Below are 15342 nucleotides of genomic sequence, written 5' to 3'. Positions count from 1 at the left end.
CATCAATTGTGTGCTGTCAGGACAAGCAAGCCAATCTGTGTTTGACCAGTTAAAGATAAAAATACTATACTGAAGTGGTAGCAATATCTGTCCTTGCATCTCTGATCATTTATGGGACAGAGCACAGTTCTGTCCCATAAATGATCAGATATTGTTTCTTTGCCTTCATCTTGTAATTTTTTGCACTCTTGGTTGATTCTCTGTCTCAGGCTGTAAAAATCACTGCACGTCACTGGAATACATCTTATCCAGGTTTCTGAATACTGCCAACTATCTGTGAAGGTGCTTCATACCACAATTTCACTGTAGTAGTACTTAGTATCCTGGTCACAGTTCTTCCTCGGCCTAATCAATTTAAACAAGAAAGACTAGGCCTTACTTAAGAATAAAAGCAACTGTTTTCATGTCATTAACAGAAAGTAAAAACAGGAAGGGGCCCTGGACTCTGCCTTGTGGGTACTCTCTGTCAAGGGACAGTCCAGGTTGAGGTAATCCACAACTTCAACCTGTTGGCCCCTTTCTAACATTTAAAAAGACACACAGCTGAGAGCTGTACCATTCATGGCAACTGCCATTAGCTTGGAAAGAAGAACTCCACATATCAAGGCTTCTTGCAGGTCAACACCAGACTACATATATTACCTACATCAATTTTTCTCTGCATAAATACAGTATGAAAGATTTAAAACAGCTGTTTATGCAGTCTGCTTTGTTTTCCTCTGTACAGGTTTCAGTGTGGCTGCAGGGTGCTGTACACCATTTTGCTCAGGGATGATGCAGCTGGCTCCTCTGGGATGGTGGCGTACACATGGTAAATGTCATCCTAGAAAAGAAAGAAAACAGCTGTAAGAGTTTGTTAAATCTACAGCATCTACAAACCTTTATGGCAAACAAATTCAGTTCTGTGCCTCATGTGTCACTTACGTTCTCACTTTGAAACTCTCTTCTGTTCAGATTCTCAGAACCTGCAGATGAGAAAGAACCACACAGCAAGATGATTGTTTTCACTCATTTGGCATTTTATTGCACCAGCTCTATAAAATGAAGAGACATAGAAGTGAAATGCATAGGTTTAATGTAGATTAAAAAAGGCTTAGAGTATATTCCACATCATCTAGGTCAGAGGTGTCCAAACTGTTCCACAAAGGGCCGTGTGGCTGCAGCACCAGACTTGACTTATTTAATCAACTGATCTCAGTCTTCAGACAGTTGATTGGTCAAACTGTGTGCTCTTGATTGGTTAGAACAAAAACCTGCAGCCACACGGCCCTTTGTGGAACAGTTTGGACACCACATCTATGTCAAGAATTTAACAGTCTTTGTGTTCTCCTAAATTTGGATATTCATAACAAGTGCTGAGTGATTAAACATCTGCCTGTATCACAAGCCAGTGAAAATATTTTGGAAACAACAGCACCTTTTAGTGCTAGTGTTAATACACTAAAATGTCTGTTGTTATGGGGCTTGTTACATAGTTAAAACATCTGAGAAAATTAATTGTGTTACCAAGAGTATAGTGTACATTCTGGTAGGTGTAAAGTGAAAAGCAGCTCACCAGTAGGACCATCAGCACCAGGCACTGAGGTGATGACACTGTAGTAGGATTTATCATTACCTGCACGTAGCTTCACATAACAAGAAAGAGGGGAGAGGAAGTGAGAGGAACACATGAAAAACATTAAGTCATCTTGACCAATCCTGTCTCCTACAGATCACTTTATAAACAACTAAACTGCAACAGCAAGTACATCTTATTGGAAACATTGGCTGGATAACATTCAGAGTCAAGACTTTTTTTTTTTTTAACGAATGAATGAATAAATGACGTACAAAGTGCACCACTGTCACACCAGACAGAGTTCACATCCACAGTACCATCTGTGGTTATGTTTTGCTGACAAAAGCACTTTGGTTAGGTTTGGGAAAGATCATGGTTTCTGCTACATGTTAATAAACACTTTGTGTCTGAAGTTACTGCATATTAAACCAGACCATCATCCTTCCCCAACCTTAACCAAGAACCGCAGGTGCCTAAATATAAAAAGGTTAATAATGCTGTGGTCACTACAAATGTTCAGTCAAGTGGATATTGTACAGGAAGATCGGAAGTTTGGGCCAAAAACAAATAAGGTGTCTGAAAAATATCCTACTGATATGTCCAGTATCAACAGGTATTAGCGACTTGCCAAACATGTAAGATATCCTCATTACGTTAATAGAAAAGATAGTAGTAATGGTTCCCACCAAACCTATTTGCTGCTGCAGCTTAGTTGCATACAACAGTAATCTCTAGGAGACAGTGTTGCTTTGAGGTACCTTGAAATTCAAAGGTTGGATTATTTTCCATGATGTGAAGGTCATATCTAACAGAAAAAGGATTTTTACTCACCAGTTCTTCACGGTCAAAATGTTTCATGGCCATAAAGTCATCTGCAACAGAAGGCAAAACACACCTCAGTGTACTAAATGACAAAAATATAAATGCAACACATATTGTACACTCAGTGAGCACTTATGAGCACTTAATGAGAACATTATACTAATACTAGGTAGGGCCTCTAAAACTCATGGACTCCAGAAGATGTAGAAGATGAAACATTCTTTTGAGATTCTGGTCCATGTTGACATGATTTCTGCAGATTTGTCAACTGCACATTCATGGTTACTGTTCTGGCATGACACGAGTGGGAACCCAACATGGTCTCCTGCTGTTGTAGTCCATCCACCTCAAGGCTGTGCAATGATCACATGTTGTGCAGTGATGCTCTTCTGCTCACCTGAGCTGTAATGAGTAGTTATGTGAGTTACAATCAGTCTCACTTAAGCCCATCTGTCCCCAACAATCATGTCACGGTCAAAGTCACTGAGATCACCTTTTCTCTTCATTCTGATGTTGGATGTGAACATTGACTGAAGCTCCTGATTTGTATCTGCATGATTTTAGGCATTGCACTGCTCCCACATGTTTGGCTGACTAGGACAATTTCATGAATATGGGGGTGTACAGGTGTTCCTAATACAGAGCTCAGTAAGAGTTGAGGTGAAATTGCCTATTAAATGTGTACATTACCAGTGATGCTGGCTTGTGACCTGAAGACAAATAGAGGAAAAGACGTTTAAACAATGAGTGGATCCTATTTATGACTTCTCTCTACAGATTCAACAACTAATGTCTAGTTGCCCTACACAGTCACTCAGCTTTTGTTTGAAATTTAAAATAAAACATTTCGTACCTCTTCTGAGAGCAACATTCTGAAAAATGCCAAAAAAAAGAATGAGAGAGGAAAAGAGAAGTGTTCAAGAAGAGCCCTTAACTCATGCATGTATTGCTTTAGATATGTCACAGAGTCACATTCTGAAACTGACAATAAATCTCTTGATGCTTTGACATGTTTTGAGTGGTGAGTGGTTTTTAGATTTTTGGCATGAAATTCTAAATTTCAGTAATATATTTTAAGTGTGTACATGTATATTGGGAAAGTATATTCAAGCTCTAGTGGACATATAAATCCATGTTGTTCTCACCACATCTTTTGGTGCAGAGAAGTCCCATGAAGATGACACACACAATTATTCCACAACCACTTGCCACTGCTACCAACGTCCATATTCCCATTTCTGTTTTTGGAGGCCACAAACATGTGTCAGTCAAACTCCCAACACAAAAGCAGGAAGACTGTGTGTATCTACAGTACTTCTTCATGTGCATGACAGTAATTATCAAAGAGGAGCTGCTTTACAACTGTTGTCAATTTAAACAGTAAAGAAAATAAAGCTGTGGATATGATGGATCATTGAATTCAGGTTGAGGACATGCTGAGCATCACAATGATGCAACAGGTTGCTTCACTGTGACACCGCTCAGTGATACAGTTCTCAAAAACAGCAGAAACATGAAATAAGTGTTCACTGTTGATATGGTGGAAAGAATTCTTAGCATTAAAATATCTCAAGTTTTTGGTCACATTTTGCAAAAAGGAATTAACTTGATGCAAATTATGTCAAATATCCTATGGAAGAAAAATACTACAAAAATGTATTGCATTATGTCTTAAATATTAAAAATATGCAGAATGTCTGAATAATTGCTTGCCTTATAAACATACACAGAATTGTCTCTTACCATTTTTGATACACTCATAAAAGTCTCACCTGCAGTTTTATCCCCTGATGTCAGATTCCTGGGTGTTTTGGTAGCAGAGGTCACACTAAATGTAGTGCTGAGATCAGCAGTAACTGAAATGACAAATTTCAATACTTTCAAAACATGTTTTTTAAAAAATGTTTGTTGCATTTCTCACTTCATCATCTTTCCTCTTTCACTGTCTACTAAAGGCATAAAATGCCCCAAAAAGCAACTTTCAGTTAATCGATTTAATTTCATTGTTTTACCTGATGCTGGTTTCACTGGTGTTAAGGAAGTAGAGGTAAAACGATCCTTGGCATTCCTTCGTTTGCCAACAGTCCGACCTGGTCAATGAAGAAAAATACATTTCAGAATAGTCTCATAATAATAATAATAATAATAATAATAATAATAATAATAATAATAATAATAATAATAATAATAATAATAATAATAATAATAATAATACTCAGGGAAAAAAAGTCTCATATGTGTCATGTTGTGACCTTTTCCAGGAGTTACAGGAGTTGAAGCACGAGGTCTGCTACCAGTCAGACCTGTTGAATGAAAAACTTTTCACATAACAATATAGTGAGTGCTTTGTGATAATGTTTTATTTAAATGTGTAACATTTCTATTTGACAGTGTAACACGTCGTACCTGTGGTCATAGTAAATACTGGCATAGTCTGCAATGTGTGTGACTCTGTTTCCGTATTATCTACAATAACAGAAGATGGGTTTGGACCTGTCATTTTCATGAGTGGACAACTGTGTGGGACAGTGTATTTGTGCAATCATTTGAGCACGCAGCAATTAAAGAAACAGATTTTGTGATAAACTAATGTTGCACAACATACATCTACAGTTTTGTTACCTGATCTTGGTTTTACAGGAGTTGCAGGAGTGGAAGAATGAGGCCTGATAACAGGAAAACCTGGAGAAAAATACACAAACAAACTTGAAAAGTATTTTATAGAAGTGATATGTGATGAGGATTTCTGTTTAAATTTGTCTTACCTGTGGTCGCAGTGAATGCTGATTTCATGCAGGTTGTGTGTGATTCTTTTTCCACAATATCTACAGTAAAAGGAAACAGATGGATATTTCTGTTCAAACAAACGCAAAACTTTTCAAAACTAAAAAAAATCAGATTTACTCAGATGTTAAGTCTCTAGTGAGGGCAGCGTCTGTTAATCAATCACTTTGGTCCAGACTGAAAGATTTGGTGGATTTTGTCGGGGAAATGCTGTCTCTCTTCTCCCCGACTTGATTAATAAGAAGGGATCACTGAACCTCAAATTCTTCAATTTAAAATACACTTTATTCATACAGTATATATGGGTAATTCAGATGCAGATATCTGGAGACCTGTGACACACACACTGTACCTTCTGTCACAGATCTAAAGAAACAGTTCAGAAGAAGCTCATTATATATCGTAAGTAACCCCCCCATTGCACACCAAGAATCTGACCCCCTGGGTTCAATTACTTTACAACTGTTTACCAAGCCCTTTTACAGTTTATGACACCATTTGCAGGTCAACCTTGCATGACCTAACACAACTGGTCGGACAATCAACAACTTAGCCTTCCTATGACCCACAATTTCCATGAGATTCAGTAGAAATTCCCTTTAATATGTGCTTAAGTGCTGTATGTGCTTTAAGTGCTGTGTTGTCTCACATACAGTGAAGAAGTCATTTCCACATCAGAAATCAATGTACTGTAGTTCAGAGTCTGTACACAGGATGTCACCTGCCTGTGGTTTTTAAAGGATATAGGTAGGAATTTTCAATCAGGTGACAGATATCTCTAGACAGAACGGGCAAGTGGTTTTAGACCATAAACTCAGGTAAACACTACAGGAAGGTAACAGTGAACAGTTTTATGGATAAAATTATGGACTGCTGAAATGGACTCTTGCGTGAACAAAAGAAGATCCTTGAGCTGTGAGCAATTAACATATCATGTGAAGCCCGAAGAAGAAATATTTGAACTGCACTTATTTCACTACACACACATTTGCAGTGTCATAGTGGTCGCATCATTTACAAGCCATTTACAATCAGTGCAGCCCCTCAGTGGCTTTATGTTTAGGCTTAGCCTCTACACACTGCAAAGTCACTCTGGTATGTCTGTCCATGTCCTCTTTGACGTACCTGTCAAACTGTATCCATCACTATGAGGAGACAAAGTGTTGAGTTCACTTCCCAAACTGTAATCACAGCTGGCATCCTTTAGTTGAATGAAACACAAGTGTCTCAGAAAATCATCTATTGTGACAGTAAACTGGCAGAACCACTGTTTAGATGAGGATCTTTCCTTCCAGATGGTTGTTGTTTGAACTGGACGACTTGTTTCTCCAAAGTACAGGTTACATCTTGTATCTTGTTTTGCAGATCCAGGCAGTGAGCAAGTGAAGATAATGTGGTCGCCATGAAAATGTTGAACACTCATCAGTGGTTTCTGACCTACAAAAGGATGAATGAAAAATCATTAAACACAATATGCCATTCTGTTAACAAGTACACTGCATGTTGTAGCAGTGTAGCAAAAATTTTAAACAATGCTCACAATCACAGAAGTCCTACTGTCAGACCTTATTCATCATGTTTTTACTATTAACATTCAACTGATGGATTCATAATAACAGTTTTGTGTCAAATTAGTTGAGTATGACTTACACTGTAATAAGAATCATTACTCAGAATAAAAGCAGAATCTGAAAACAAAATCAAACAATGAAACCGATCAAAAAAAATCCCACAGGTGGAATTTGAAAGGGAAAGGAAGTTGTTCAATCCCATCGTTTCTCTTCACTTTATTCTTTAGTCCATGGATAACATCTGATATATGACATGATGTCACACTAACATATCAAAGCACTGTACAAGCAGTCACTCACTGTTTATGGTGATGGAGGATATGTCACTGTGTGGAGATGGAGAATCTAAATCTCCAAGCTTTACAGTGTAATAACATTTCACTTTAACCACAGCAGGTAAAGTCTGATGTGCCATCAACAGCAGCTCAGTCCCTGTCAGTGTCCTAAGACACGAAAAGCCTTTTGTTTCTGACCCCAGAGCGTAGAAAAAACAATGAGACACAGAAACAGACGATGGAGTCTGACAGTTCAATGTGACTGAGTCTCTCTCTGTGATCACCGGTGGATTCACTGTCAGTGTAGGTGGAAGAGAAGCTGAAAATTTAAGCATATGTTGCATTAAAAACTGGAAATTGCATTTAATAAATACATTTCTGATGAAGAGTTTAAAGTAGCAGAGGAGGCAGACTGACTCATGCCAAGTCTGAAGACCCAACCCCCACGTTGACAGACAGATTGTGTTGCTACTGTAGCAAGTTATTCAAATAGGAGAGGATTATGGCAGATGGCAAAAGCAGTCACTCACTGTTTATGGTGATGGTGGACATGTCACTGTGTGGAGATGGAAAATCTAAATCTCCAAACTTCACACCATAAAAACATTTCACTTTGACCACAGCAGGTAAAGTCTGATGTGTCATGTGCAGCAGCTCAGTCCCTGTCAGCGTCTTCAGACAAGAAAGGACGCCAAGAGTTTGTCTTTTCACTGTGTTGAAATAACAGTGAGACACAGAAACATACGATGGAGTCTGACAGTTCAATGTAACTGAGTCTCTCTCTGTGATCACTGGTGGATTCACTGTCAGTGTAGGTGGAGGAAGGGCTGAAAATTCAGAAAAAAACATGTTATTTCAAATACTTTAAAGCTGCATTAATGTCATAATATTCATGATGAAAACTTGTCATTTAAAGTAGAATACAAAATACTGTACAACAAAACTGACTAAACAAACGGTCAAATTAATAACAGATGACAATTAACTTCCCACAGTAATAACAGCAGAGCTGGACATGAAAGGGAATAGATCAGACTCTGAACTTGAATCTCATGACAGGAACCTGTTGGAAATACAATGTGTTAACAAAGAGTAAAACTCCAAACCAAGCTATACATCACAGAGCAACAACACAGTCAGTAGGACCACACATAACATTTCAAACCATAAAAACGATAAAACGTAACTGTGCTGTGGTATAGCATGCTGTTTCACTATGGAAAACATTACATATTAATGGCAAGTGTGAGGCTGAATTTCTTTTTAACAGTCAACATTGAAAATTAATAAATCAATAGGAGGATTAACTTACACATGAGGATGACAAACAACAGGCGTCCAGCCATGATGAAGCTGAATACTGAGACTGTCCAGAATCATCCAAACAAGATACTTGTGTGTCTGACTACATTCACAAGGTTCCTTTTGTAGAACAACAAAACCACAGCAAGCAGCAAGTGAATCACACAATCACAGACCCACACATGTTACATCCTGTTTAAAGTTCTCAGTATCTGTGTTTTATTTATCTGAAATCTACCACACTGGAGGCTAACGTCTGAATAAAGATGGTGCTATGTTCATCATTTCTATTGGTTTGCTGTTGTTTTTTCCATAAACACAGCAGCTCTATTTTTACATATTGGTAGATACACAAACTCAACTGTATAGAGTCCCAGTGTGTGTAAAACTCATTTTATCACTGCTTCAGTTATTTCTATAAACCATTCACACTGGTACACACTCTTTCCATGTTCATGGTTTTTTATGTGCTTCACCTAAACACGCAGTTATTTCCATGTTTGTCTCAACAATTCAACAATTTTACTTCATATCCCCAAATTACACTGTACAAGATGTGTGTTCTTCATTCCAGTTGATAAAATGTCACATTGCCTGGATCAGTGTTTTCAATTCATTTAAAAAATAGAATTTCCCTGCATTCAGTCTTTTTCATAGTTATGTATAATGTTTTTATTATTTAAAGCATTGCAACACATAATATATTCTCTTCTGTCCTGTGTCTGTTTTTGTCAATTCATTACAGTTCAATAAAGCCATCAGACAATTCTACAAAGTCTTAACAATATAAGCATCAGTTATTTGTATGTAAGAAAATGAAAAGACGGAAGACAAACAACACTTTGATTTCAGCAGGACTTTGCAGAGCTGTACACTGTATCTCTCAGGGCTGATGCAGCTGTTGTCTCTCTATGATAAGAAAGAAACAGACATGACTTAACTGCCTTCAGTGAAGTGCAAATGTTCTCCTGTATTCTGTATTTATCAAGATACAAATGTTGAACATGTTGAATTTCTTTCATACCACAACAACAACCTTGTTCAGATATGAGAGTGTACACACTTTCATGACTCCTGTAATGACATGTTGTTCCTGTTCAAACTGGCTCTTGCTTTTTTCGCAAGCATTTTAACAGAACTTGCACCTCCAAGTGGCTGATCAGTGTTTAATTTGTTCAGTGTCCTTTATATTTGGTCATCCACCACTGCACCAGGGCCCTCATCTGTGCTGGTAATAGAAGGATTGCCACTGATATACATATAGAATAGTTCATTCATTTAGTAAAATGCCATGATCACTGGCAAAAAGATTATCATAATTTTCGCACGTCCAAAGTGATTCATTTTTATTCCTCAACCTATCAAAGAACATTATGCTACATTCACTAAAAGAAAATCAGCTCACCAAAGTTGCATTGATAGGTGACGATACTGTAGGTTTCATCAAAATCTGCCTGCAAATTATTTCATAAAATGTGAGAGGGAAGGGAGAGAGAGAGAGCAGCCTTATCCAAGACAGAATAATCACTGCACGAAGGAAAACATTCAGGAGAAGCAGGAGTTTTGAAATGACCACTCTTTTACTGTTGAGACTCACCATATATTCCCTGTCATCTACAACAGAAACCAAAGCACCACTTAACACACTTTAATAAACAAATGCAGATGATATATACATAGACATGAAATATACATGTATAAATATGTATATTCTGTCATATTGCTTTGGTATCATAACTATAATGTGTTCAAATGAGAAACATATGTTTTGATTTACCAGTGACGTTGGCTTTTGGTCTAAATGAAAAAAAAAACGGCTTCTGTAAAGATTGTGTTTCCATTACAGAGGAAATCAAAATCACAGTAGGCTTTTTACAAATGAATAACACAAACATCTCTAAATTATGTGACAGAAAACTCTGAGCCTCAGGTTGTGCTGGGAAAATAATGAGTGGAGCCTTTCTGACTTTTTCAATGAAAGTAAACCAGAGAAATGATGGAAAAGAAGATATAGACTCACTCAAATTTACTTGATATTATGTGAGAAAAAAAAAGATTTCTTACCTTGTGGAAACACATTTTTCTAGAAAATGTAAACAAATAATTTTTTTTGCATTTCACTTCCAGACACTGACATCAGCTGCCTCTAAATGAATAATTGTGAAGCCAAAACATGAAATATTTCCCACAACTGCTGCTTAGTTTTAAAAGAAACACTCAAAGAAACTTTGCTGAGGATAATAGTTTTAAATTCTTACCAATCCAGATTTGAATAAAGAGAAGTGCCAGTCCAAGCAAGGGGACACCCACAGTCACAGCTGCTCCAATAATCCATGATGTCTCATCTGCATCAAGACGAGAAGTCATTAACAAGCATACAGTGTCAACATCAAGGACTGGAGAAGTATACAAATCCATCTCTACCATTACATTGGTGTGAGACACACATATTCACAACATATATTTCATTTGACACCAGGTCTGTGCTGGTCTTGAATACCATGGATGATGTTGTTTTCTAGGATGTAACATCAGTCTGTCACATCCATATTTTCTGAGTTCAAACATAAACCGCGATCCTTATGGTTTTCATTTTTCATAGGATTTCATGCTATTGCCATAGTATCATATAGTTTTCTCTGATCCAAGAGATTCTTATCGGTAAACCAGATACCTCACAGCTGGCATGTCTTGTTTTACAATATACATTTTGAACAAAGGATATGACATGGCACAAATACCTTAAATTGTTTGTTCAGGCTAAGGTGTTGGAGACCAACAGTCTGACCAACTGAATAACCCAATGTACATTTCATCAGTGATTTTGTGACCTGGTGTGGTTTTCACAAAAGTTACAGGAGCAGGAGCACAAGGCCTGCTAACAGTCAGGCCTGGCATTAAAAATAAATGAATGAATGAAAATTTGAAAATGTCTGGATTTCTATTTAGATGTGTAACATTTCTTACCTGTAGTCAGAGCAAATGTCAGCACTGTCTGAGTCGTGTGTGACTCCTCTTTCACAGGATCTACAATAAAAGAAGATGGAGTTGAGCCAGATTTGTCAGTGTGCACAGAAAAATAAACATATACTCAACTACAATCTGATTATTTGGATTAAATATCCAAAATCTGCATGTATGTAAAACTTTTTCTGATTGTGGGTAGATAGTAACATAGTCCAGTATATTCACAGTATATAATGACAGTAATGACAGTATGTCTAACCTGTGGCTTTAGTAGATGATGGCATACTTTGCATTGTGCTTGACTCTATTTTCACAGCATCTACAATAAAAGATGGATTTGGGTCCCTATCAGTTGTATGTAAGCACACATACCTTAACATTTGTGCTACTTTAGTTAGGGGATTTTTTTTTTTTTTCACACATTCTGAAAATGGAATCAATTTTTCTTCCCCCGTTTTTGGTTTGAAATGCCAAAAAATACATTCACACCTAAAACATTGCTTGCTGGCAAACAATTATACAATTTTTGGGAATAGTATTCACTTACTGTTTATGGTGATGGAGGATATGTCACTGTGTGGAGATGTAGCACTGAACACCTTTACCCTGTAATAACATGTCAGTTTAACCTCAGCAGGTGAACTCTGATGTGTTGTATGCAGCAGCTCAGCTCCCGTTAGTGTCGTCAGACAAGAAAGGACATTAAGCGTTTGTCCTTTCACTGTGATGAAATAACAGTGAAACACAGAAACAGATGATGGAGTCTGACAGTTCAATGTGACTGAGTCTGTCTCTCTGATCATCGGTGGATTCACTGTCAGCGTAGGTGGAGGAAGGGCTGAAGATTCAAAGATAAATATATCTATTAAAAACTATGTTTTACATAATCAAGGATTCTTCAGGTGCATATATTTATTGTTGTAAAATTAATGAAAACAAGAAAAGTCTTCTCGACTAATTTAAATTGTACTGCTGTAACATTTTCTGATAAAGGACAGTTTAAAAATAATCTTCTTCCATGTCAAAATCTAGCACCGAAATTATCCACAGTACAACTTGTGTAAGTTCACTTGACTCTACAGATTTAGGTGTGTTATTCTACGGTTATGCTATTGTATGAAGATATAATTAAACATATGGCATTGTAATCACTTACTTTGTATGGTGATGGAGGATATGTTACTCTGTGGGGACTGATATTGTCCTCCTCTGTGCTCAGCAGTGTAATAACATGTTACTTCAACCACAGCAGGTGAACTCTGATGGGCCATGTTCAGCAGCTCAGTTCCTGTAAGTGTCTTCAGACAAGAGGCGACTCTGGTATTTTGTTCCTTCACAGTGTAGAAAAGACACTGAGACACAGAAACAAACGATGGAGTCTGACACTTCAATGTGACTGAGTCTGTCTCTGTGATCACCAGTGGATTCACTGTCAGTTTAGGCTGAGGATCTGAAAATATAAACATATGTTGGATTAGATAAAAGAAAATTGCATCTATTTAATTTGATTCAATTCATTTCATTTTATCTATATTGCACCAAATTATAACAGAAGTTATATCAAGGCACTTTCTCTGTGGAGCAAGTCCAGACTGTACTCTTTACAATATTATCTACAGAGACCCAACATTTCCCCCAAGAGCAAGCACTTGATGACGGTGAAAAGGAAAAACTCACAGAAAGACAGAGAGAGGGAAGAGGAAAGTAGCAAGAGGTGAGGAAAGAGATCTTGGGACGATTTAAAGAAAAGATAAATAAGATAAATTATGATGGCAGGGGGATGCACTGAAGCTGATTATTAGATGTATAACTGTTCACACTGATCCAATCTGACTGTGACTGAGTGACTGAGTCTCTGTCTGTGATCACCAGTGGATTCACTATGAGTTTAGGCTGAGGAACTGAAAATATAAACATATGTATGATAAGATTACTGAAAACTGCATTTATTTAAAAGATGATAAGTTTATGATGGCAGGACAATGTACTGCAATTCTTAGATGTATTACCCACTTGTTGTTTGTGTGGATAATGTAGCACAATATTAAAACATCAGGAGTGTTCACTCACTTTGTATGATGATGGAGGACATGATACTCTCTTGAGATTGATAACCATCAAGGTAAAAACATGTCACTTTAACCTCAGCAGGTAAAGTCTGATGTGTCAGCAACAGCAGCTCAGTCCCCGACAGTGTCTTCAGACAAGAGAAGCTTTTGGCAGGTCCTCCTCTCACAAAGCGGAAATAACAATGAGACGCAGAAACAGACGATGGAGTCTGACAGTTCAATGTGACTGAGTCACTGTCTGTGATCACCAGTGGATTCACTGTCAGTGTAGGTGGGAGAAGGACTGAAAAGTTAGAGGTAAACTTATTTTAGATTAAATTAATAATAGATGCATCTGTAAAATAACATTCACGATGAGAAGATAAAGAGAAAAATACACTGTACAAAAATAGTCAAGTTAAGAACAAACTACAATTAAATGTCCAGCAGAAAGTAGGATTAAACTCAGTGACTGACCTTGAGCTTTGTTCTCAGAAAATGAATCTGTTGGAAAAACAACATGTTAATAACTCATGCATCAATAACTCAATAACTGTTGTGGAATTGAACTGCTCCTGTAATTGTGTGTAATTCCTCATTTAAAAAGGAAAGAATCTGAGAAGAGGTTTAACTTACACATGAGGACGACAAACAGCAGGTGTCCAGCCATGACGAAGCTGAACAGTGTGAATATCCAGAATTGCTAGACAGACTACACAGGCCTGCCTGACTACTTTGACATTTACCTACATACATGTCATTTTGCAGAAGTTGCTCTCAGGAAAACCACAGCAAGCAACAGAAGTGAATCACACAAATAGACAGGCCAGAGAAACAAACACACACTCAATAATGGCATCATGTACAAAGATGGTTCTTTATAACTAGATCAAATCTACCACAGTGTTAGTTAACTGGGTCAAATGTGTTCATAATATCTGTGGCTTTCTCGTTGTCTTTTATTGTTTGTTTTACATTAAAATGGTGCAATGGCACGGTTAGTGGGAGGCCAGTGATGTGACATTGAAGCCTGTTAAGCATCGACCTTTGTGCAGTCATCTGCTATACCTGAGGATGAAGAAGGAGCTCAGTGGTCACCATTTTCACAGTGATGATGCCATCATGGCTGAAGGTGTACCTCTTTCTCAAGTTCCAAGACGCCAACTTCTACAACGGAGGGATCCATATGATCCACGACCGCTGGACTAAGTGTGTAAATGTAGGCATGGACTATGTTAAAAAAGAACAAACTTATCAATCATGTCTCATTTACACAACCTCTAATTTGGGTCTAGATTTGGAAAATGTACGTGTTCTTAATTGTGGGGTGACCAGTTAATTCTGCTAAATGTGGTTTGGTTTAAGATACTAAAATATTGGTTACATTTGGGAAAAGATCGACAGAAAAAGTCTTGTCAAGTAAAGTGATTCTTCTTGTTTTTTGGTTTTTTGGTTTTATTTAGAACCAAGATCTCAGTCTTTCCCTTACAGTATCCATGTGCATGGAGTCACCTTAAAAACATTACTAAGACTTTGGGTGCCAGCAAAATAATTTAAGAAAATAAATGAAACATGTTCCTTACCCGTCTATTTGCTGCACTGGATCTGGTGTTGTGACTGTCAACGTCTGCCATTTTCTCAAAATAATAACATTGAAAATGAAACAACGAGGAACTGGGAAGTCTTCCAAGTAAACTCTGATAAACCATTTTTTTAAATGAACATGCTCAGTCTTTCTTCTTACAGTCTCACTGCAAGCCAGTGAGTCTGTTTGCATGGACATTGTATGCATACATCAATGGTGTGCTGTCAGGACAAGCAAGCCAATCAGTGTTTGACCAGTTAAAGATAAAAATACTATACTGAAGTGGTAGCAATATCTGTCCTTGCATCTCTGATCATTTAAGGGACAGAGCACAGTTCTGTCCCATAAATGATCAGATATTGTTTCTTTGCCTTCATCTTGTAATTTTTTGCACTCTTGGTTGATTCTCTGTCTCAGACTGTAAAAATCA

At 37.5% G+C, this 15342-nt stretch overlaps 2 protein-coding genes across 8 annotated transcripts; both read right to left on the bottom strand.

Moving 5' to 3' along the window:
* Window positions 1-636: 636 nt before the first annotated feature.
* LOC121179005 lies at window positions 637-8444 on the bottom strand. Of its 6 annotated transcripts, none has more exons than XM_041033567.1 (18): window positions 8323-8430; window positions 8049-8073; window positions 7541-7839; window positions 7036-7329; window positions 6290-6601; window positions 5146-5205; window positions 5003-5062; window positions 4787-4846; window positions 4633-4683; window positions 4393-4470; window positions 4153-4236; window positions 3526-3618; window positions 3234-3252; window positions 3071-3090; window positions 2390-2430; window positions 1556-1625; window positions 925-965; window positions 637-823 (listed from the first exon to the last, which is right to left on the bottom strand). In XM_041033567.1, exons 1-18 carry the CDS (start codon window positions 8354-8356, stop codon window positions 731-733), a joined length of 1734 nt encoding a protein of 577 aa, XP_040889501.1. In that variant the 5' UTR covers window positions 8357-8430; the 3' UTR covers window positions 637-730. The 6 variants fall into 6 exon arrangements, 5 of the variants coding, with proteins under 5 accessions (XP_040889501.1, XP_040889499.1, XP_040889504.1 ...); XM_041033565.1 differs by having other exon boundaries at window positions 4633-4698; window positions 7541-7837; window positions 8047-8073; window positions 8323-8424; XM_041033570.1 differs by having other exon boundaries at window positions 4633-4698; window positions 7036-7272; window positions 7781-7839; window positions 8323-8424.
* Window positions 8445-8690: 246 nt separating this feature from the next.
* On the bottom strand, window positions 8691-14082 carry LOC121179011. 2 transcript variants are annotated; one of them, XM_041033577.1, is made up of 13 exons: window positions 13964-14082; window positions 13805-13831; window positions 13350-13631; window positions 12436-12729; window positions 11827-12117; window positions 11539-11598; window positions 11280-11339; window positions 10571-10657; window positions 10377-10395; window positions 10090-10109; window positions 9910-9926; window positions 9718-9766; window positions 8691-9221 (listed from the first exon to the last, which is right to left on the bottom strand). In XM_041033577.1, the coding sequence occupies exons 1-13, from the start codon at window positions 13995-13997 to the stop codon at window positions 9196-9198; spliced, it is 1266 nt and encodes a 421-aa protein (XP_040889511.1). In that variant the 5' UTR covers window positions 13998-14082; the 3' UTR covers window positions 8691-9195. The 2 variants fall into 2 exon arrangements, with proteins under 2 accessions (XP_040889511.1, XP_040889512.1); XM_041033578.1 differs by lacking the exon at window positions 11539-11598.
* Between the last annotated feature and the right edge of the window lie 1260 nt (window positions 14083-15342).

This window comes from Toxotes jaculatrix, chromosome 3, assembly GCF_017976425.1.
Source record: "Toxotes jaculatrix isolate fToxJac2 chromosome 3, fToxJac2.pri, whole genome shotgun sequence".
Classification (NCBI taxonomy): domain Eukaryota; kingdom Metazoa; phylum Chordata; class Actinopteri; family Toxotidae; genus Toxotes; species Toxotes jaculatrix.
This window is presented reverse-complemented; position numbering and strand designations above follow the sequence as displayed.